General features: G+C 36.9%; 1 protein-coding gene across 2 annotated transcripts in view; it reads right to left on the bottom strand.

Annotated features, from left to right (window-relative positions):
* Nucleotides 1-25,273, bottom strand: part of COP1 (COP1 E3 ubiquitin ligase) — a 97,594-nt gene that overhangs the window by 42,962 nt on the left and 29,359 nt on the right. For both annotated transcript variants that reach the window (XM_026669194.2, XM_026669192.2), the window contains exons 12-15: nt 12,553-12,696; nt 6,315-6,423; nt 4,978-5,059; nt 2,492-2,608 (exon numbers count right to left, since the gene is read on the bottom strand). In XM_026669194.2, coding sequence (XP_026524979.1) covers nt 2,492-2,608; nt 4,978-5,059; nt 6,315-6,423; nt 12,553-12,696 — 452 coding nt within the window. The remainder of the gene's footprint in view (nt 1-2,491; nt 2,609-4,977; nt 5,060-6,314; nt 6,424-12,552; nt 12,697-25,273) is intronic.

The raw sequence follows: 25,273 nt of genomic DNA, 5'->3' as shown, positions 1-25,273 counted from the left end.
TTGGAGAAAAGACAGTAACTACATTCACTAATTTATTAGTGAATAGAAATCCCTTATGAACTTTTTGCTAAGAAAAAAAATGAAATTGTGATTTATGGGTTTGATTAGAAAGGATAGACTATGGAAAGGAGGAAATTATGCAGTAACATTAGAGAAAGAGGGTGAAATATAAACCTACTTGTGACAGCTGTTAAGAAGACCAGAAGTTGCTTCCTTCCTTTTCTTTATTTTTTTTTATTTTTTTCTCTTACTTATTACTTTTTCTTATTTTCCTTACACTGCTTTTCTTTTCAAATTTTGTTTTTATTCATTTAAAAAAATTCTTTAATTACAAATTATATACCAAAATGTAATGTACACAACATGCAAAAAGGCCAAAAGATCACAATCAAAAAAGCATGTAAATTTGTATCAAAATAATCCAAGGAAATAGTTTTGGGTATAAGGATTTTGCAATTAATATCACCAGTAACAGGTGAACAGTTGAATGAAAAAAAGAAAGAATAAAGTCAGTATTAAGACTGTTTAGTATAGTGATTAAGACAATGGCATACAAACCAGGAAACTGTGAATTCCAGGCCTGCCTTAGGCTGGCTAGATGGTTTTGGCCAGTCATTTTCTCTCATGGCAGAATACAGGGTGATGTCAGGTCCTCCTAGTTCCTGCCATCAAAGGCTGGAGGAGGACCTGACAGCAATGACAGTTTATTTAAAAAAACCTACTTATAAAACAAGTTCCACCAGAAGTTATTAAGAAGCATTTATGTTTAAAACAAGAAACTAGTCAGTTGTCAGGTTTAGTTCAAGAATACAACGATTAGTTCGTACATGCATTCTAAAAAATTTACCTCAAAATATTGAAACTCAAATACAATGGAATATATACACATATACACACAATTTTTGTTACATAATTATAAAGAAATAGTGGAATTATAGTGTGTCATAAATAGTAACAAATATATGTTCAATGTACTTTCCTTTTAAAAGCAAAATTATATTTAATGTTGATCACACACACACACACATAATTTATCTCACACTATAATTCCACTATTTCTTCAAAATTGTGTAACAAAAATAGTCCTTGAATTACAACAGTCATTTAATGATTTTCTGCAGTTACAACAGCCTCAAAAAAGGCCTTATGGCTCATAAAGCATTGGAGACTGTAAAATGTCACGGTCGCATGATTATATTTCAGGCACTTTTGCATTTATGACCAGCTGCAATGTCTCGTGGTCATACATCCATAGTTTGCATTTTTGTCAGTTTCTAGCAAAAAGAAGCCCACTCAGGTTAAGTAAATGGATTCGCTTATCAACCATGCAATTCAGTTTACAATTTAGATGAAAATGATCAAAAAAATTCATTCCTGGGGGTGCCTCAACTTATGACTGTGATAATTTACAACTAAAATTCAGCTCTCAATTATTTTTGTTTTACAGTGACTAAATTTTTAATATTTCTAAAAAATTACTATTTAAAGCTTAATATTAATTATTTAGAAGTATCTAGTGTTCTTTAGCATCAATATTGAGTGGTGATTACTATTTCTTTAAATTGCAATTTCTCATATAATTTTTGCTATTAATTTCTGTGCCAAGAATATGTTTCATTGTGTTTTTATGGTAGCATCTATTGACTTTTATCAACATAATTTGTATCCCATTTTTTGGTACAAACGTAACTTAATTGGCCCAGAAATGCTTTAGTTTGTAAACTATGTAACTAAGACAGACTTAAAATAATAGAGTTTTGCACATAATTTCTTCCTCTTTTATTTTTCCTGGTATTTTATTATCCAATATCCAGAGTTCTTTGAAGTTAGGCATTTGTAAACCTTGTAACTAAATAGAAAACCCCATCTTAAGTGAAAGAGTTATTGGGCCCCATGATCATGAAGAGCTGCCTCCTGGACAGAAAGCAATTACTTCAGTTTTTGAGGATTCAATAGGTAAAACTGAGTTATATTTTCAGAATATAACTAAGAAATTTTTTTGCTAAGAAAAAAAATGAAATTGTGATTTATGGGTTTGATTAGAAAGGATAGGCTATGGAAAGGAGGAAATGTCTCCTGCAAAACACAAGATTTGCAGATAAATATCTATCAGCTCTTCTAAGAATGACTAGCTCCTACAAGTTCTTGTTGTTTTTGCTCCAGGACTTCTTCCTCACAACAATTTAACTTATTACATGTGGATTGTGCCTGTAGCTTGGTTATAAATTTCTTGGTCTGCTGCCCAATTCATGTCTTAACAATATTGGAAAGCTTCTAACACTCTTGTCCAAAAGATAGCAACGGAGAACTGAAATTCTCATTTTTCCAGCATTTACTTGAAGCAACAGAAAGCAGAATTCCAGCATATTCAGTAGCATCCTATTTTAAAAAGTGACTAATTCTAGATATATGTGAACATATAAAGAATTCTACCCTATTTTTCATGTTATTTGTTTTGTCCCACACAAAAAGAACAAATTGTTACACCTACCTGCACAGCCAAAAGCAAGATGGTACCGGGATGAGGGGCTGAATTTTACACAACACACATTTGCCTTGGCCTCAATACTTGCTACTGAATTGTCCAGGTTGGTTGACCACAACTTCACTAAGGAAAAATAAAAGAAACACAAGCAAAATGGGGTAGATTAAGCTGTAATTGCTGTTCTGTGATTTTCACATGAAATTTTTTTTCCTTTTATTATTTCATTGCTAAATAGAAATATAGCAATAGGAAGAAGCAATGTTTACATGTGGATCACATGCAATCTTCACAATAGATTAATGAGAATTCCAAATGCTCCGCAAGACCTCTTACCAGAAACAAAAAAAAACATGACATGATGACAACACCAACCAGCCCCCCTGCAATCCAGACAGGGCAGAAAGATAGCACTCAAACACAAGAGATTCTAAACTATCTTGGGACATAATGCAATAAACCAGGGGTCGCCAACCTTCAACCTTTTGGACCTCAGGGACCACCAAACTCATAATTTTAGATCCCAGGGACCACTAACTGGTTCTGTGGGTGTGGCCTAATTTGTGGGCGTGGCTTGGTGGTCATGTGACTGGCTGGGCCTGGCTTGTATGTAAATATTATAAATATTTATATAAATATTGATTTTTTAATAAAAAAAGAGCAACTTTTACCCAAAATCAGGCAAAGCAGGCAGATTGAGTTGCTCACAGAATCATTCAATGATCTATCTGCCATCGGCTAGCTCAGTCTCTCAAATTTTCTTGCTGTGAGTCTGCACTGAATTTGCTTGCAAGCAAACCTTCAGTCCTAAGGTTCTGCTGTACTTAAAAGCAGAGCCGAAGATTGAAAGACTAGCTAGAAAGCAAGAAAGCCAACCATTTCCTGCTTCCTAGCTAATCTAAATCTCCCAGCACAGCAGAACAGATGATAATCGGAAAGAGGAAAAATAGAAATTTAGCAGGCAAGTTTACTGGGTAAGGAGTGAGTGGGCGGGGAGGGTTCCTGCAGGCCATGTGGGCAGCGCGGCCTTGTGTTTCTGCGCAGCCTGGATTAATTGTTTTGGGGGGGTGCTCTGGGGGTGAGATTTCTCTGCGGCCCACCAAAATTTTCTCATAGCCCACCAGTGGGCCACGGCCCACAGGTTGACGACCACTGCAATAAACCAACATGTGGCCTTAATATAAAACCAAGGGATAAGAGACTTATTTTAATTTCTGCTGAATTTTTTAATAGTTTTGAGTTTTATTCTTCTAGAAAATATTACACACTAGCAACATTTTTTGAATTAAGTCATTTTCTTTCAAACTTCAAACTTTTTTAGTTTAATGTCTACTGGTAACTTATAATCTTATATCACCTTTCCTATTAACTGATCTAAACTGATTAAAAAAAAGAAAATAGACAGTTTGAAATTGTTTCCCAAACTCTTTTCAATCACAGTTCCAAAAGCAATCAGATATTTTTTTTACAATATGTTAGACATCAAGTTCTTTTCCTGCACAAATCAATAGTCAGAACCCTTTTATATAAAAACAGAGTCTATTCATCTTTTAATTACTATTTATAAAATGGTTGTTCAATTATAGTACCAACTATTTTGCCCAGTGCTTAAATTTCAAATTTCGAAAACATGGGATGATGCTATGGTTACTGTTTAAGTAGAGACCTGAACATTCACAAAATGGCTGCTATGGTGCCATAACTAGTCATAAAATAGAAATAATGGAACTGGGGATGTAAAAGTAAGTTAAAGGGATACTTCGTTGTGACTACAATTTCAGACAGAGAGCTTAAAGATATATTTGGGGGGGAAATTACACTGAACCCATTTCCTCTGCAGTTTAAACTTTCAAAAGTCATAATGATGACTGGTATATTTAATTTTGTTTTAGTACCAATTTTACATTAGGCTATGATTAAGGAAGTCACTGGGACTAAAGAAGACAAGAATGTGACCTGAAAGTATGTAAATGTAACTTATTATGTGATGAATCCTACACACCTATTTCAGTTATCAATAGGTTTCACATATGATATTTGTGCTTAGAAAGCCAGTGTTGTATAGTTGTTAAGGTGCCAGATCAGGAGTAGAGCAACTCGGGTTCCAATCCTTCTGTAGACACAGGAACTAGTTGGGTGACTGGAGGTCAGTGACTTCTTCTCAGCCTAAATCAGCATCAGGATTTTCAATAAACTAACTAATAAACAAAAACCTCTATCGAATTGAAAGCCACTGTGAAGTAGTAGCTAAGGTGCTAAAATAGGAGTTGTAAAATCCAAGTTTTCCCTTATGTCTAGAAATCAGATAGGTGACCTTGTCACTCTCTTTCAGAATCAGGCTCTGCAACAAGCCAGCTGATAAATGAAACTCCTCCTCACTAAATGGTAATAGTTTGCTTTAAGTGCTAGATACAAACGGTAAAAAATAAAACAAGTGGACACTGCACCTATTAATTCAGTGTGGCATAGTGATTGGGGGGGGGGGGGAGCAATACCTTTTGCATCATCAGAACCTGAAGCCAAGAGTTTAGGATCCATCAAATTAAAGTCCACACTCCAGCATCTTTTCTCATGCTCCTGTATTGTCATGGGGGAATAGAAATAAAATGATAGAAAATTACTTCTTCAATATAATCAAGATAATGAAGAAAATACATAGAACTTTGGTTAAATTATTATTATTAAATTATTATTGATAAAACTTTACTATTTTTCTTCTACCCAATATAATTGATTGTATTGTTTGATAGCAGCCTCAACAAGGACACCAAGAGAGCTATCTGGATGCCTAGTTAATTTTTTAAAAAATTACATTTTGAAGAGCTTGCATTACTCTTACAATGGTACAGTTTCAACTTGCTAGTAATCCCTTATGGAATTTTTGAAGACGCAATCGCTAAATTTCTCCTCTAAAAACAAATTAGCCACTTAGTAGGATGCACAAGCAGTATGTTCCTCTATAGACTCAGTTCTCAGAAGAATATTATTTAATTAGCACATCCGTTTCAGCAACTCTAGCCTCCTTAAACATGATTCCACATATGCTGGAGTTTCTAATTTAGGATTGGACATTTTAAAGTCAGGTTTTTGAGAAAACAAGAGTCTGAATGTTGTCTGCAAGCTAGAATTCTGAGAAGCAAGCCTATTGGCTTGAACAAGGTCTTTTACTCCTATATAACAATATAAGAGATCATTTATTGAAAGCATGTAGTGATTTAGAAGCTTTATTTGTGAATGCAAAAAAATCATGACTCATTAGATTTCTTTTTAACAAGAATTTAATAAGAATTTTTCAACAAGAATGTTAACAAGTTTTCATTTTATCCATGATGAAACAGCTTAAAAGGATATCAACTGAAAGCAACATACCACCGGACAGATTTATCACATTTAAATAAATATCAATGGTCCTGGCATAACTCCAAACCGTAAAGTAAATGATTAATAACTCTCATCTTCAATGGGTTGTGGTGGCGCAGTGGTTAGAATGCCAGCAGTTTGGCAGTTCAATTCTCTCTGGCTCAAGGTTGATTCAGCCTTCCAACCTTTTGAAGTGAATAAAATGAGGACCCAGATTGTTGGGGGCAATATGCTGACTCTATAGACTGCTTAGAGAGGGATGTAAAGTGGTATATAAGTCTAAGTGCTATTGCTATTGCTATAACAGAAGAGCCAAGTCTTTTGGCTTAAGAAATGAAACGGGGAGGCAGCAACTGTGATTCTTCATATTTTAGGGCCACATTATTGGGGCAAATACCATACATGTTGCACAAAGTCACAGTACACTTTGCAACACACTTCTGCAAGTACATATATAATACTATTTCTTTACCTGATAGACTTTGGAACGTTGCCCTGTGAATCCATCCCATAAGATCACTGTTCCTTCATAGTCGCTGCTGGCCAAAAGGTTTTTGTGGTAACTACTCCAGCTGATACAGCTGAAAAAGAGAGGTAATACAAATGCTAAAATGTTTTATTCTACAACTATGAACATTGTAAATTAGACAATGTAATAATTCAGACTACTTTATGCATCATCTGCAAATTTGTTTTCATACTCCTGATTAATATTATATTATTATGCATCACCTGCAGATGTGCTGGTTTCATTATTATTTAGGTCAAAATTCCATCTAAATTCAAAGCTAAAATTATTGGTGTCACTAGACTTTATTATATCAAGAAACATATATTTAAGAAGTTTAAGTTGAAAGTATTCTTTCTTTGTTAGCTGTTACAAGAGAGAGCCTTATCCAACAGACTGGAAGAGGTCATCTGCATTCCAATACCAAAAAAAGGAGACTTAACAAACTATTATATAATATTCTTAATTTCACTTATTAGGAAAATAATGCTTAGAATCATCTAATGTGGATTACAACCCTACAGGGAAAAGAAGATGCCAGATGTTCAAATTGGCTTAGGAAAAGACAAAGAATATTATGCTGATGCATGCTAAATAACTGAAAATGAAAAAAATACCAAAAAGAAATCAGTATGTACTCTATTGATTATTAAAAGGCCTGACTGTGTCCATCATATCAAGATGTGTAATGTGTTCAAAAAATAGGAATCCTAACATCTCATTGTCTTCATGAGAAACTTATATATAGGTCAGGAAAGCACAGTAGGGACAGAACATGGTAAAACAGACTTGTTCCAGGTTGGCAAAGGTATGTTAGAAATTTGCCTAGTCTTCTTTTATTTATTCAACAAAAATGCTGAATACACATATTAAGGGAGGCTTGACTGGAAGAACAACATTGCTTTAAAACTGGGGGAAGAAACATCAGTAACCTATGCTATACTGATGATATTACCTTGAAGTGTAAATATATTTGAAATGTATGCCACATTTGTCATTATATTTCAATCAACCATTGAATTCAATATAAATTCCTGTTTTAGATATCAACAGAACAAATTTAATGGCCCAATAACATTTTTTATTCTGCACTAAAGGACAAAGACTTTGAATAGTCATTAGGTTTACAGAATGTAGAGCATGGCATCTTAAGTCTTAAATAGTTTAAAGCACAGAAACCCATGTTGGTGCAAAACCTTTTCATTAGTACCTTCCAAATCTATTTTCCCATCCTATACTATTTCAACATGTCCTACTCTATAAGGCATGGTACCAAGAATAATTTGTTCTCAGCTGAACCTATGTGTTATTTTATCTGCATTGCTATTTCACTCACTCCAGATCACTGCAGGAGGGGTTTTAAAACTAAATGTTCCTATAATAAAATGTGCTATTATTTCCTTGAAAGTACAGTATGTAATACACATATATTTATGACTGTGTTCCCTTTCAAGATAAGCAACTATCTTGAGTAGAGCATAGCAAAGAAGAAACAGGCAACAAGCCAACAAAATTAAAGGCATGAGATAAAAAAGTAAATGTACTTTACACCAATAAAAGTCACTATACTTCTGGTTTTCTTAATTCTTGAAATCGGTATTTGCTTCTACCATATACATATAGTTTCCAATGACTTGCTAAAGGGCAAAAACCTGATCTACATACTTCCAGACTAGCATAAAACTCTAAGCTATTTTGGATCACCTCTATGTCTGTTATCTATAGGCAGTTCTCAACTTATGACTGGTCATTTGACAATCCTTTGAAATTTCTCCCAAAAAATCAATGAGGAAGGGAAGTTTGCAAGTGACTGCCACCTGTGGAGTGGGCTCTCTCCTAACTTTGGGGGCTGGCTGACAGAGCTGCTGGATTGCAGAAACAGGGCTCACAGATGCATTCTCTTCTGTGCATGGAAGAAACACTGAGAAGCTAGTGAACACCATTATTCTGAAGGCTGGAAAGATTTGTCTCCTTCAGAATGATCACAGTTGCTAGCTTTCTAGCCTTCCTCAGCTAGCAAATGCAATTATTCCTAGGATCGTTTGAAAGGCCTTGACAATTTGGAGAAAGAGCCTTCCAAGTATCACAATAGGAGGGCCCGCTTGCAGGATGGCATGAGACAATCTTGGTAGGAAGATTGTGCCATACATCAGCTGGGTGGAGCTGCAGCTATATAAAAAGGCATAAGTAGACCCAGGAGTACCCTCTCCTCAATGCTTTGCTTAAGGACCCGTGCAATCATTTAATGACCTCAACTTCGAGAGCTGGAGTTGTGGTTGTTGAGTGAAGTGATCGTGTGGTCCTGTGAGTTTAATGACCGCACTGCTTAATGACTGAGATTCCAACCTCTTGTGATTGTAAGTCTAAGACTACCTATAAAGGAAGGAATCTAATCGTATAGAAATGCTGAAATAAGAAAGAAAATATTTTTCTTTTTTAAGACAAATTGAAATTTTGAAAATGTTTAAATATTTTTAATGCTTTCAACAGCTATTTTTGTAAATTTGTTATTGTAGGAAAATAAACTGTATTATGCAAAATAATACATCATAATCATTTAAAGTAATACTTTTCTTCTAAGAATGGTTTATTTACATTCTTTTACACTTCTTCTGTGAACGCTTAGAATGTTTGCAAACATATCACAACACCTCAGCAATGTTTGGATAGCTTATAAATGCAAGGACTTTCACTCAACAAACACATAAATTAAGGTAAGTTTTTCTATAAAGCCCATCATGCTTCGGATAATAGCAATACCAGCAGTAGACACCGAGAGACAAGAGACTCTCTTTTGGTCTCTCTTTCCCCATAAGTACGATGTGAAGTTATGTTCACACTATTCACAAAGGAAACATTTTTCTCCATGCTACAATGATTCTACCTCAACTGAATGAACTCTAGACACTATCCAAGAAAATAAGAATTCTAAATAAAATATAATTATGTAAGAAACAGGTACAGAAGACTCTGCCCCAGCGTCTACTGGAAAAGCTAGATGTTTGTGCTCCTTAAGGCCAGCATGGTTGGTGCCATACATACTTCCAGGAGGCAGAGGCAATCATAAAGGATTCCACAGGATAGGGGCAATCACAAAGCAAGAATGTATGGGGTATTCCCCAAAATGATACTATTTCATAGATGGAATCCACACCATGGTGATCCTGCTACATCTTAACAGATAGACAAAAGCCAGAGAAATGCCGTAGACATCAAAACCCCAAGCCTTGAAAGGTTCTATAAGTGGCTAACCGGCACCTTTAATTGCACATGGAAGCCAAATGGAAACCAATGCAGCCTGTGAAGGAGAGTTGCCACATTGGCAAACCAAAGTATACCTAGAACTACTCATGCTGCTGCTCCATTCTAATTGGCCTTCAGCAATAGCCTCGTGTAGAGGGCATTGCAGAAATCCAAGCAAGAGATGACTAAGACCTTACTGACCACGAGAAGAACCTCCCAATTCATGAAAAGACATAACTAGCATACAAGATGCATTTATGGTGAGGTTCTTCTTGTCACACACTTGTTCTTCAAACCAGAGCCAAGAAGTATAATGGTATGTATGACAGATGCTAAGCGACTGGGCAAAGAAACATTGCCAAGGTAACAGTCAGATAGGAATTAGCCCATAGCTGGATAGGCTCAGAAGAGACCCTCTCTAATTTCTCAGACCATACAGGGAAGTGGGGGAAGGCGGGATTTGTACTTTCAGACTTGCAAGATTGATCTCAGCTCCCACAGGGTAAACCAGAAAGGAATCACAATTACAAAAGCTAATTCTACTTTATTGCAAATTACACTGACAGAATCCTACAACTCTGAAAGTATAGGTAGTCCTCGACTTACAACTGTCCATGTAGTGATTGTTTGGAGTCTCAACAGAACTGAAAAAAAATGACATTACCATTTTTCATATTTATGACCGGTGCAACATCTCCATGGTCATGTGATCAAAATTCAGATGCTTGGCAAATGACTTGTATTTATGATGGCTGCAGTGTCCTGGGACCATGTGATCACACCTTTTGCGACTTTCTGACAAGCAAAATCCATGGGGAAGCCAGATTCACTTCGCAACCATGCTACTAACTTAATAACTGCAGTGATTCACTTAACAACTGTGTTAAGAAAGGTCATAAAATGAGGGAAAACTCACTTAAGAAATTCTCACTTAGCAACAGAAATTTTGAGCTTGATTATGGTCATGTCAAGAACTACCTATATGTATATATGTATATGCGTTTGTGTGTGCATGTGTGTTCTAAACCTCTTGCTAGGCTGCCTCTTTTCTGACTGTTTCTTTGACAGTGTCTCTGCCCAGTCCCCCCATATTTTTCATACGTACCAATACAAAAAGGCAGGAGGTTCCACAAATTATGCACAATTTTGGTCACGAGTAGTACCACTTCATCCAGAATTAATGTTGGTAAATCACTGGCCATGGGAGATTCTTGTTTTCATAGCCATTCAATTCTGATTAAGCTGAGCATGTTCTATCCCATCTATGATTCAATATGTTCCAGGAATCAGGGCCATGGGTCAAGATAGTTGGGTGTCACCTAAGTATGGATGATAACTGATATTGCCTGGAAGGCTCATATAGCAGTTGTGCTAAGCCCTGAGCAATATTGAAAAACAAGGGCTTCAGTCTCAATTGATTCTCCCCACTCCCTAAACACCAAGTAGAACTAATCCCAGGGAAAAGAGAACCACTGGAAAACAACACATCCCAACTCTTAGAAGGATACCGTGACTGCTGATATTGAATACTAGCCTAACAGATGCAGTGTAACCCTAAAAAATGTTTTCTAGCTATTTTGCACCTACATAAAATAACCAAACAAAAAGATTAAAAAAAAACCAAATCACAGATGAAAAACTTTACTATTGATACCGAAATCTGGCTTTTTAAAATGAACTTAAGATAAATGAAACAAGGGATAATGGAACAGCAGGGAAGCAGGCCACCTGTACTTTGCACTCATTAAATATCCAATTAATGCCTCTTTAAACTTCTTCACACAACATAAATTTTAATTCTATTTTAATTTCAAAGTGACTTATCACATAATGTATTGAATTTTCTTCATTTTCTAAGTGTTCTATGTTAAAAATTAGAAGATATATTTTCCATACAGCATGCTGAGAAGCTTGTGTTATTAATGGAAAGATTAATGAATATGTTATACATTCCATCTGTTGAAATAATTTTGTTTATATAACATGTCATTGTCTACTCATGCTTGTAAATATGTCATGACAAAAACCCAACTTTAATAAAATAAACTACCCTTAGTAAATAAAATGTTAGGTTAAATAAATAAAACAGTCCTATCTCAGACCTTATAGGGAAAAGACTTCAAACTTTAACTTAGCAATACAGGTAGTCCTCGACTTACAACAGTTCATTCAAAGTTACAACGGCACTGAAAAAAGTGACTTATGATGAATTTTCACGCTTATGACCATTGCAGCATTCTCATGATAATGTGACCAAAATTCAGATGCTCAACCACTGGTTCATACTTATGACGATTGCTATGTCCCAGGATCATGTGTTTGCGACCCTCTGACAAGCAAAGTCAATGGGGAAGCCAAATTCACTTAACAACCATATTGCTAACTTAACAGCTGCAGTAATTCACTTAACAACTGAGGCAAGCAAAGAAATAAAATGGGACAAAACTCACTTAACAAATTTCTCACTTAGCAACCTAAATTTTGGACTCAATTGCCATCATAAGCTGAGGACTACCTGTATATAGGTCTAAGTGAAAATAATGAATCTTGCATTATACAAGAAGTCATTTATATACTGCCTTGGCATTTATTTTTGTTGCTTTTATTTTCATTTATATTATAAGGTAAATTACAGTAGTAGCAAAATACATCTATCCTTACTCGAATCCTAGTATCTAAGAATAAGTAATCATCAGCGCTGTCTTAAAGATAATTAACCAGATTTGGATTCTATCACAAATTGTTTATCAAAACATTTAAACAGTAAATTCTATCATCTTGTTAATGAATAATATTTCTGCAGAAACATTTAATGTTAAGTAGTTTTTTTAAAAAAAGAAGAGAATGGTCATTAAACAAATGGTTGTAAGTCAAGAACTATCTGCATTCAAATATGGAAGTACAGGATACAAGACACTATTCTTACTTTTTAAAATCAAAGAAGAGGAGCAACACATACCTGATTTTGGAATTACATGTCATTTCATTTTCTGGATAATGAATATCAACTGCATCCTGAATGACTGTGCCATATTCATAGACTTTAATCTTCTTTGTGACTCCCGCAATAGCAAAATAGTCACAGTCTCGATCAAATTCAATACTAAGAAACAAAAATACAAGCACAAAAGACACAAACTTATGAATATAATATATAAGTAGTTTTGTTATGGTAATGCAAATTATTTTTCAGGAGAACACCATCTCTGACTTTCAGGTTAAGATACCAAAATTTCTATCTCCTAAATTTGTAAAAGGCTACCTTCTCACTAAATTTTCTGTCTTGTTGATTTGTTCATTTCTACTGGGTAGAATAAAATTAACATGAAGGAAATTTAATCCAGAATAATAAAACAAGAAAAGGGAAATGAAAAGGAAAAATGTGTGGGGAAGTAAATATTATTACTGATTTTTTTAATGCAAAAATGGACTTGCTAAATTGTTCAGCATTGTATAAAACAATACACCGGAGCCAGGTTCTTCTCAAATTGCCACATTACCAACTATCCCAATGACAAGGAAGACAATTTACCCGTAAAACCTGAGAATAATACACATTTTTTGTATCTGAGTTAGTGTGTAACTGTGATGTACTTACTAAAATAAGTTGACTCTGTCTATTGCTGGCTATCCTTTCCTTTTCTCTATCAGGAACAGCATGGGAAATAAGGGATGTAATATATTCATCCTAAAAATGTACTTGCAAAGAATGCACTAAAATAATTAAATGTAAGACAGAGAAATTTCTGAGTGATTTTAATGGAAGCAACTATTAATTATTAGATTTAGTGTTGTCTGACTCCACATTGATTTTGGGTGATTCATGGTACAACATAAAAAATATGCAATCCACACAGAAAACAGTAAACAAGATGGCAAATCTGACCAGCAATACAAAAACATATACCACACCCCAAAAGCGGCTTCAGCCAGCTTGTCCAGAGTTCATTTTGGAACAGGGTGCATGCAAAGGGCTGAAGAATGTGTCCCTAGCAGAGCAAATTATATTAAGAATACAATTGACAAAATGGCTTCGGATAACTGAAGCAAGAAAATGCTGTGGAAAAAATATTTTATAGATGTCTGTGAAAATGACAACAGTATGCTAAAGAATGGAATTAAAATAATTTCTATGAAACTTAGTGCCCAAGAAAACAATGACGAAGTCCCAAATATTATGAGAACATGGAACAATTGCACAGGATCTGTGATCCATTTAACCTGGATGTGAAGACTGTACTTCAGGGGTCTCAAACTCACATTGTCATGGCGGCCTCACATGATGTATTGGGATTTTTTCCCCTTCGCTAAACCGAGCATGGGCGTGATCAGCACATGACGCATCTGGCCCACAGGCTGGAAGTTTGACAGCCCTGCTGTACTTCCACTTGATGATTGGAAGAATGCTGGTATGGTTCCTATATATATCAGAGGTGGGGGAACTATGGTCCTGTTATGATTTGTGGACTTCAACTCCCAGAATCCCTGAGCCAGATGGTTCAGGAATTCTGGGAGTTGAAGTCCACAAGTCATAACAGGATCATAATTACCTACCCCTGCTTTATATGACGTTAAAAAAAATAGAAGAACCACAGGGGCTTATTTTGTTAAATTGGTCTGGGAATGAAGCAGAATTCTGACTAAAAGGGCATAACTGGTGATAAGGAGGAAAATCTGAAAAGGCAAGTGCTGGGTTACACTTATAATGAGTTTTGCAGAGCAAAACTTGCAGATCATTGAGAATGTGTTTGTTAGAAGGAAATTTTTATTGCACATTTCTCAATTTCGAGAAATGCATAGGTTTGAATTAAGAGAATGCTTTGGAAGGAATGTTGGTTGTGATATCACAATTCCTGTTCTCCATATAAGCCTGTATCAAAGCTTTTTGTATTTTTGTACTTGACTTACAACAGTTCATTTAGTGACCATTCAAAGTTACAATGGCACTGAAAAAAGTGACTTATGACCATTTTTCACACTTATGACCGTTGCAGCATCCCCACTGTCATGAGAGGCCAGGCGAGGAAAAGCACCCCTTGACATGAGTGATGTCGAGTTGGCCATGCCCACCAGTCACATGACCACCAACTAAGCCACGCCCACAGAACCGGTTGTTAAAAAACTGAATCCCACCCCTGGATACAATGCTGATTTCTATTTTACTAAATATTATTCTATATTTATCTCCAAACTAATCTTTTTGGATACATTTTACTTTAATAACATAATTTGTTCCTGAAAGAGATATTTTGCTTCAGACTGATCAAATATACATAAGATTTCATTAGGAAATTGTCACACTTAAATAAACATAAAAGCAATTTGGGCTACTTTTATCTTGATATTTATTTTCTAGTACTTTTGGTGACACCTTTTCACATCTATCTGTCTTCAAATACTCAGAGATTACAAACTCTCTTTTCTATTAGCACATTAAAACCTCTATTTCCATCTGATATGGAATAAACTAATGACACTAAGCTACTGAACCCCTGTTGATCAACTAGCATCAACTGCCATGGATAGCACAATCATTTCCAAACTATGCAAATAATATGCCAAAAAGTCTATAGCAGTGGTTCCCAAACTTTTTCAGTCCACCGCCCCCTTGGTGCTACAAACTCATCCTCAATGCCCCCCACCAAGGGGAGGGATTCAAATTTCTGTGGGCATGGCCTAATTTGAGGGTGTGGTTTGCTGGTCACGTGACTGGGTGGGCAGGGTTTGCTGGTCACATGACTGGGTGGGCATGGCTTGCTGGTCACGTGACTGGGTGGGCGTGGTTTGGTGACTGGCAAACCAAGTGGTCCTCACTTAATAGCCAGTTGCTTAGCAAGTGTTCTAATTTATGACTGGCCTCCCCAGAACTACTTGACCTGCTTTTGGAGTTTTGACAGCCATGCGCGCGCACGCACACACTCCCTTCTAACCCTGCTGGAGCAGGTGATTGGACTACAATAGATATCTCATTATATTTCTCCTTGCTCCCTCCCTCTTTATTTCTTTTTCTTTCAGTCCCTTCCTTCCATCCCCCACTTTCTTTGTCTGTCCCATTTTCTTTCTGTCCCTTTTCTCTCTCTTTCTCTTCTCTTTCTGTCCCTTTTCTCTTTCTCTCTCTTTCTCTCTCGTCTCTCTTTCCCTCTCTCAGGCTCATCCCATTGACTTTGTGCACCGCTCTGTTCTGACTTGATTGGGCAGGTGCCTTCGGTGCAAGGGGCTCAATGGGGTGATCCTGCGGGGCCTCGCCCTGAACACGGCGGTGGCAGGATATTTGAAAAGGAGAACAAAGCCACTCTGGCTTTGCTGTCCTTTCCCAATGCTGCATTCGGGGGGAGGCCCCGCAGGCTTACCCCATTGAGCCCCTTGCACTGGAGCGTGTAAGTCAATGGGGCGATCCTGCGGGGCCTCGCCTTGAACGCGGCGGTGGCGGAATTTTTTCTCACCCCTGAATTGTGCCCTGCGAGGGGCCCACCTCCAGCATCTCCCTGCCACTTCTTAGAGCCCCCCCTGCCAGCCCCCTTCCCGCTTAGCACCCCCCTAAGGCATCCCACTGCCCCCCAGGGGGCGGTACTGCCCACTTTGGGAACCACTGGCCTATAGCATGTTAGAACACAAAGGTTAATGTCATATACTTTTTAATATGAATATATGTAACAGTAACATACAATTCATTTTATGATTATCATCACATGAATTAGAAGTATATAAAATATAGTTGGGCTGAATTCTTCTCAAGATCCACACACATACAAAATTTATTTGAACGAGCATAAAGCATTCAGATTCGTTTCATATTAGTTCACAGTTCTAGCATAGAATGTTTTCTTAAGGAAAAATCTGCAACTATAGAGCAAAAAAACTTGAGGATTTGCTATTTCTTTTCTGTTTTTACAGATATACTGCATGCCTACAGCCTTGTTTGTTACAAAGATAAAAATAACTACATTTGTTAACTGAAGAGGTGTTTAATGTGTTTGTATGATATATCATCAACATTCACAATGACATCTCTAAAATATCAGGAGCTTAATAGTATTTATTAATACTAAACCTTAGAAAAAGTTCCACTGGTAATTCAGAAACTTCTACTGATTATTTTCCAAATTCAGAATAGGCACATTTCCATATTTAGAATATACAAATATGCCTAAAATTAAAACAGAACCTGAACAATATGGTTCTTGTCATATGATTCTTTGCCATGAACTTGCAGTAAGATTCCACAACCATTCAAAAGCTCAGACAAAATGGGGATACTAGTCCCTGGCCAAAAGGTTTCAGAGGGCTGAGAAATCCATAGAGAATGTCTTGGATCCCGGTGCAAGAAATGGGGAGAGCAGCTTGCAGTGATTTTGGCAAGAAATCAAAGATGCTCAACATGTAGGTAGTCTTCAATTTATGACTGATCATTTACTGAAAAGTCTTCAGTATTGCAATCCTTACTATTGTTGGAACCTGGTATATAGAATTATTTGGAGGATTGCCAAATTTTCTTTTTGTTTGCCATAAGAAAACACATTCTGGAAATGTTGGAAGATAAGATTTTCAATCTGTACCATTCATTTTTTTTTTTTTTTGGTTTTCTTTTTCAGCCCCGTTTCTCTGTCACTTGATAGTACTGCATTTGTTATTCTTGTATTTGACAGTAAAGCATCAGCATGATCCGGATCCTACACACGAGTAACAAACACACACAATCAATGTGGATCTTATTTAAGCAATTAAAAAAGCACCACTCATTTGTATAAGAAGGGAGAATAGTTTAAGTTTTAGTTAAATGAAAATATTCTCAGAAATGCTCAAACACAAAAAAAGAACATAATACTCTGACTGACCAAAATTCCAACAGCAATATTTCAATGCAGTATTTTTTGTAGCAGGCATGGCTACATATTCAAAATTCAGAATGAGCTGGAACATTCGGGATATTTTTCACATCCTTTTTGCTTACACAGTTGAGCCAGTTTTTTTTCTCTTCAAAATATAACGGAAAACTAAAGGTTCCCATATGGTAGAAGTCTGCATGTTTAATTCCCATTGGATAGCCTTAGGAACCTCATGCTGGTGACATAATATTCTACAGCAGGGGTGTCAAACTCGCATTGTCACGGCATTGTCATTGTAACTTTTCCTCCCTTTGCTAAACTGGGTGTGGGCAACGCCAGCATGTGACACATCTGGCCCGTGGGCCACGAGCTTGACAGCCCTGCTCTACAGAATGAAAAAAGGGAAGGCAACCTGGGTCCGCTACAAACCTCCTAAGTCTGCAGTGTCCTTGAGACAGACAGCAACTCTGAACCTCTCTGTGATGGAGATTGCTGGATAAGTAAGGAGAAAATTAATCCTAGGGGGAACGGAATGGCAATCTTAAGACTATATCAACGAAGAAAAGGGCATTTCATCAAGAAGAAAAATCAGAACTATTAAAACAATGGTCTTCCCAGGGATAATGCACAGCAGTTAAATCTGGACACTGAGAAAGAAAAAGAACCCAAATGCTTTCCAATTATGCAGTTGGAAAATATTAGTAAGGATGTCATGCATTGCAAGAGCAAATCAATCTGTCCATAATCAAATAAAGTCTGACTGTTCCCCTGAAGCAATGACCAGCAAGCAGAAACTCACATATTCAGGGCACATGATATACTAGGAAAATAGATGTTTGGATGACAATGGAAAAACTGAATAAAAGAGATAACTGAATGTGAATTTTATTGATCTCATGCTGCCATTTTAAATTAATTAAAATAGTCAACCCTCCCCTAGGACACCCTTGCTGTCCTTGGAACAGCTATAAGTCAAGATATGAGTTCTGTTCAGTTACCAAAGCTGAACCAATTCAATGCAACTAATCAATGTAAGCCATCGCTTACACAGATAAATTTATTCCTCATATGAAGAGCTTTCACAGCTTTTATCAAAACAATGTTTGTTCAAACTAATTATTTTATTTTGCAGAATTTCTTGTACAAGGGCAATATAACCTGCTTTTACTTGTTTTTAACCTGCTTTTACCTAGTTTTCTGAGAAAAGAAATCCATTACTTATACTTGATTAGTATAACTACTGAATTTATAGGGTCCAGTTATTTTTAAATGGGAATTATTTTCACTTACAGGATGCACTGGTCTTTGGCTTTTCATGCATATTGCATGAACAGCTGTGCTTTCCTGACAACCAGTCAGGTTTTGCCAATATTCTATTTTGTGGTCAGATCTCTCAGACTTTCAAATGTGTCTTAGTACACCAAATGCTTGCCATCTCCTCCATTAAACAAACTGTTGAGGAATACCAATATCACTTTCTCTAAGGCAGAAGTATTCTATTTCTTCAAAATTTATCTGCTCCTCTGTACATGTATCTAATTCACAAAGTCCAAAAATAGGGGCAGAGAAATTCTGTTTACTGTTGTTGCACATCTTTTTACAATATAAATTACCTTTTCTCTGCACAAAAATATACATCAAAATTTAGACTATAAATGGCATGAAAGCTATTCCATCAACTTCTATAATTCTCTGAAATATTTTTCCCTTTAACAATAAAAATCCATCACTACCTCTTCTAAATGATGTCTTCGCTAATATTTATCTATATTAAAAAGTTTGTGAATCTTTTGCATTTTCAATATTTAAAACGTGATCTCCACATAACTCCTAAAATGAAGGAAAGAGAATCCAGCTAAATGAAAAAGTCAAAAACATACTTATTCATTGATTTATTGAGGAAAGTAATCCAAAACTGCTTATTTATGTGTTGGCAAAAGTATGTGAACATCTAGAATCATCAGTTCATCTGAAGCAGAATTTAGAGTCAGGTGTTTGAATCCAGGTGATACTTGGTTTTGAATGTGGGAGGTCCTGCCTTGTATAAAGGACAGAATTCTGGGATCCACTATCAAAGTCTGTTCTTCACAACTCAAGGGTGTGGAAGTGTTTCATAGGTTGAACAAAGGAGATTTCTGAGCACCTCCAATTCAACACCATTACTACTTTTACCAGGAGGAATTGACCAATCGAGATTGTGCCAAGAGCAAGGCATGTTAATACTCTGGGAGATTTTACAGAACTGCAGCTTAATGCCTAAGGAAGTAAAGGCCTCTCCTGCCTTTGTGAATGTCAGTATTCATGAAACCACCATCAGAACACTGATCAACAATGGTGTACATGGCAGGAATGAAAGGAGAAAATTATTATTCTTAAAAAGAACAATGCTACCCGTTTACAGTTTGCAAAAGATCACATGGATAAGCAAGAAAAATATCAAAAGAATGAAACCAAAATAGCTTTATCTGTGAAACATTGTGGTGAAAGTAGTTTGGATTTGCTTAGTTGCCTCTGGACCAATACAGCTTTATATGATTGATTGTACTATGAATTCTGAATTGTACAAATTTTAGAAGCGGGAAAGGTCAGAATATCTGTCCATAAATTGAAGCTTGAGAGAAAGTCAATCATGCCAAAATCCAAAGCACACAAAGACTGGTTAAAGCAGAATAAAGTTGCTATTTTTGAATGGCCAAGTTCAAATCTGGCCTAAATGCTACGAAAATGTTATGGAAGGACCTGAAGTAGGCAGTTCATTTGAGGAAACCCACCATGATCAATGAATTGAAGCTATTCTGAAAGGAGAAGTGGGGTAAATTCCTCCAAGCTGATTTGCAGGACTGATTAATGGTTATCAGGAATGCTTAATTGCAATTATTGCTGCCCGGAAGGAGGGGAGGGACCAGTTACTGAAAGCAAAGACTCACATACTTTTGCCGCACACAGATATGTAGCTTCAATACATAAATGACCATGTATACTCTTTCGAACTCATTTGTTTGCTTTATCTAGTTTTGGGACATGTGGAGAATAGATAACATTCAGAACATATTTATGCAGAAATATTGAAAGTTCAACAGTTCACAAATTTTTAAGCACCACTATAACTCTAGCTACCTTTAGAGGGAAAACAAATGAACAGAGACCAAATGGTTTCTTTCCCAGTATATTAAAGTATTTCAGTCCATGCAGAAATGAAATGATACTGCAAGTCAAATACACCATGGTGAGCTTGTAGAAAGAGGTCTGCTTCGATTCCTTGATGATATAGATTAAAACTATGCAATGGTTAAAACTACATGAATACAAGAGAATGCAAAAATATGTATGTGATAGATCAGTGGTGCTCAACTCCCAGGCCATGGCCCACTACTGGGCTGTGGCCTAACTGGAACCAGGCCATGCAAGAGGCGGGCCAGTGCACGCAGACACAGTTCCACTTGCGTGAGCAGTGCTCCAAAGGTGCATGAGTGGAGCTGCACACACATGTCAGTCCACGCTCAAGTATCCCAGTCCCCTTCTCTCCCCGCTCCCAGACGGGCCAAGCCGCCTGTTCTCGATGCTCTAAAAGCTGAGTCGTGAGAGCAGAGGCTGAGAGGGACGAGCGTGCCCTGCTCAGCTTTGCTGACTCACCAAGTCTGCCTTGCGCAGGACATCCAATCCACTTGTGGAGCGTCAGGCAGCCTTGGTGAGTCTGAAGGATCTTGAAACCGCTCCCCCCAAAGCCTTCTCTGTTCCATGCCAAAAGCTTTTGCAAACAGACGAAAGTCTTTGAGGGAGCAATCTTGTGCTGCTTCAAGCTTTCTATCCCTTTGCAAAAGCTTTTGATGCAGAGAAGCCTGAAAGAGCGCAAAACCGCGCCCCAAAGGCTTCCCTTCTCTCTTGCATGAGTCGAGCCGCGGCCTATTTCCTCTTTCCTCTCCAGTCAGGCCTCCAAGCCACCAAGGATGGGGAATGCTGTGATAGATAATGGGATCAAGGAATACATTATACTATGTATCTGACAGGGTGATGTACACAATTATGACATGAGACTGCCATATCTGTTGATGAAACTCTTCTAAAATCCCATGGGGATTGCAAGGTAAATCAAGGAATCTGCAATATGAGTTTTTAAAACTATTTAAATTAATCTATTCTATGATGGAAGTCAGGATGATCATCTTGATACCATCCAGTTGTCCCTGGAAATTGGATTCCCAAATTATGTAAGCTCTCCTCCTAACTGTATCTGTACCAGCACAGATAAGCCAAGGGGTACCATCACACTACTGAAACTGAAAAACTGAAAATCTTTGAAGGATTTTTTTCCATAATGACTAAACAGAGTTATATATGCCTGAACTGTTAAGGGATAATCTGTTATGGTGTGGTTACTGAGAGCCACTCATAAAATGATTGAACAAAAACCTTCAGAAAAAAATCAAATGCACTCTTCTTTAAGATTAGTTTCATTAACTGGGAATCCAATCACATAATTAGCTGCTGTCTTCTTGGTTAGTAGACTAATACATAACTGTTTCCTTTTTAAAAGGAAAAAAAGACAGAAAAAACTGGAAAAAGCAGCTTTGCTTTAAACCAACAGATATAAAAATGACAATTTAATGTTTGTTTTTTAATTTTTAATTAAAAAATTAGAATCCTCCAATTTCTTCATAAATGAAGTGGAAAAGTTTAACAATGCAAATATCAAGAGCACAAAACACAACATATAAGGGTTTACACATTTAATTCTTACAAGTCTACATTTGAAATTTAAATATTCAGCCAGGTTTTGGATGCTAAATTTAGTTTGCAAGCTGACTTCCTCTTAAGTTGTTCTCTCAATTTCTGAAATAGTAAAATGTGTTTCTATCTGGTGCTTCCAATTGAGGGTACTTTTTTAAATAAAGGACTTGGCAACATTTGAGAACAACAGGAAAGAAAGTATTGAAATTTTTTAAAAGTAAGATGTGGGAGGTATCTGTTTTTCCACGATTTTGAGAAAGGGAACAATTAGCTTACCAAGTTTACTGTTCATTTTGCTACACAATCTTAACAGCATGTAACACACACAATTAAATTAAAAGCAGTTCTACTTTTTGAAATGTCAATATTGGCTCATAAGTTCTGAGAAATTTCACTAATTTAGAAATAAAGAAAATGCTTCATATGTTCATTTGGTGAATACAGATGGTATGAGATCTTGCCAATGTACTATTTTTATCAAACAATTACAGTTCTTGTTATTACCAACATTACCTGTAAAGTAAACTAAGGTTGCCACCTTGCGGTTTGATAAGTTACTACTACTATATTTACTTGCCTGGAAAGGTAACTCCCCCCCCCACCTGTTAAATGAGAATAATGTACTAAATGTATTGAGAATGCAGAACAGAGACAAAATGTTTCTTTTCAACATTTCCTTGAAATTGGACTGACATTGCTTAAATTCAGCCCAACTGCCTTTGAGATAAAAACTGACTAAACACTGACCAAAGTTAATTACCCATAAGGATAGCCCGTTTGTTATAGATGATCCTAAAGACAACAAGATAAATTTAAGGAATGTTTCAGCAGCACTAAAGAGTAGCACACTCTAAAATTTATTTACTTAAAACGTTCTCTACCAAACAAATATGGCATTTCCAGTATCATCCCTGTGAATGACTCTAGAAAACTTAACTAATTGAAAGAAGAAAAATGATAGAAGCGAATCCAGGAAATGATGGCAACAAGGAATTCCTTTCTTTGGAAATGGACTGCCTCTACTTTCATTTCTAAAATCAGAGTGGCAGAACATCCAGTAAAAAGCCTCATGTTATAAACAATTTATAAATATTCATCTGTAACATTGGTGGGGTTTAGTCTTAATTATTCTAACATTTATAATGATGTGCTTCCTCTTTTTTATTGCAACTCTGGGAATAATGTAGGGAAATTATGCACATCTGTTAATTTTAAAAATTTACAGTGATTTACATGGGATTTTTCTTCAATTTACAAAGTTTTTCAATATTAGTAATTTTAATACAATAAAGATGAGTAGTGTTGTAACGTATTAATATCTGAATAAAACTGCATTTTACCTCTCATTTATACATAATTGATCCCTTTTGCCATAGATGTGAAGTTTTGTGCAGCACAGAAGATCTGTCAAGCTCTGATGGGCTAGTGTTCCACAATGCATTCTTTGTAACTATCATTCATTTACATTTTAGATATTATTTTGTTGATATTAATACTTTTAGAACTTTTTCTTTAAAATTTTAGATGTTATCTTATCTAATGTAATATTAGTGCTTATATTATAATTTAATATTGTATAGGTTATATCCAGGGGTGGGATTCAAATTTTTTTAACAACCAGTTCTGTGGGCATGGCTTAGTTGGTGGGCATGGCTTGATGGTCATGTGACTGGCTGGGCGTGGCCAACTCAACATCACTCACATTGAGGCACGTATCTCCTCGCTTGGCCTCTCATGACTGTGGGGATGCTGCAACAGTCGTAAGTGTGAAAAATGGTCATAAGTCACTTTTTACAGTGCCATTGTAATTTTGAATGGTCACTCCACACAAGCAAAGTACCAGAAAAGGAGGAAAATAAAACCTCCAGAGAAGTTCCAGAGACAGGAAGTCTAGTTCTGCCAAGAATGTAATAAGGGTTAACGGATAGGCAGTTTCTGTAAGCAACACCAGAATGTTTCCTTCCTGCCTTCCTTACAGGATTAGGTCAGTAATTTCTTCTAACAACCGGTTCTCCGAACTGCTTAGAATGTTAACAACCGGTTCTAGCGAATAGGTGCGAACTGGTAGAATCCCACCCCTGGTTATATCCCAGATCTCACTTACAGATATTAGTCAGGTTGTTTTACAAATGTATTCTAATTTTTTTTCTCTTTCTCCCCCAAATCCTTCATTAAAACAACATAACCTTTTCCTAACTTTCATTTTGAAGGACAGACAAAAATTAAAGGGGAAAAAAGTGTGTGGGGGGGAAGGATTAGAGAATAGTGAGAATAACTCAAACCTAATATAAAATATTTTATTATATTGAAGCTCAGAGTGTTTTAGAAAATTCTTTTGCCTATGTTTTAGCTGGTAAGCACACTGTTTTTGATAAAAGAATTTTCCAAAACACATTGGACTTCAAAATGTTGTACTTCTATAAAATAGAAGATTTCTATTGGCATTTGTGATGTTCCCCCCGTTTTATGTAGACTACCGTATTTGCCGGCGTATAAGACGACTGGGCGTATAAGAGAGCCCCAACATTTCCACTCAAAATATAGTTTTGTTATATACTCGCCGTATAAGACGACCCCCACTTGGAGGCATGCTTTTCAAGGCAAAAAGTCGTCTCATACGCCGGCAAATACGGTAAGTTGTAACACTTGGGGTATTCTGGATATAATTCTTGATTGACACCCCAACCCTTTCCCCCAAACTTACAAAGCCACCAAAATGCTTTAGAGAGGCAGCTTCGCCTTTCTCAGGCTGGCACTCAATTCCTCTCCCTTTCTTTGTGACAGCCCCGCGTGCGTGCCATGGGACTCCAAGGGTGGGGGATGGACAGCTGCCAACTCTCTCTCTGTGTGTGTGTGTGTGTGTGTGTGGTGTGGAGGGTAATCCGGCTATCTCTGGCCTCCGCTCGGTTTTAAAGTCGCTTGGCCGGTTCCCAAGTCGCAGCGCGCTGGCCGGGAGACGCGGCGCCGGGTGGAAGCTCGGTGCAGGGGAGGCAGATCTTTCTCTCTTAAGCGGGGAGGAGGAGGAGGGGACAAGAGGAGGGACGGGACGGGACAGGGGGCGGGAGGAGGCGCTCGCCTTCTTCCACCGCCCACCGGACCCTTTCTTCCCAAGGGGACCCTGGAAAG

The sequence above is a fragment of the Notechis scutatus genome, chromosome 3 (assembly GCF_049901735.1).
Source record: "Notechis scutatus isolate UNSWTSFEM ecotype Mainland chromosome 3, rNotScu1.2, whole genome shotgun sequence".
Classification (NCBI taxonomy): domain Eukaryota; kingdom Metazoa; phylum Chordata; class Lepidosauria; order Squamata; family Elapidae; genus Notechis; species Notechis scutatus.
The sequence above is the reverse complement of the archived record's forward strand: the minus strand, read 5'-3'. Positions and strand labels throughout refer to the sequence as shown.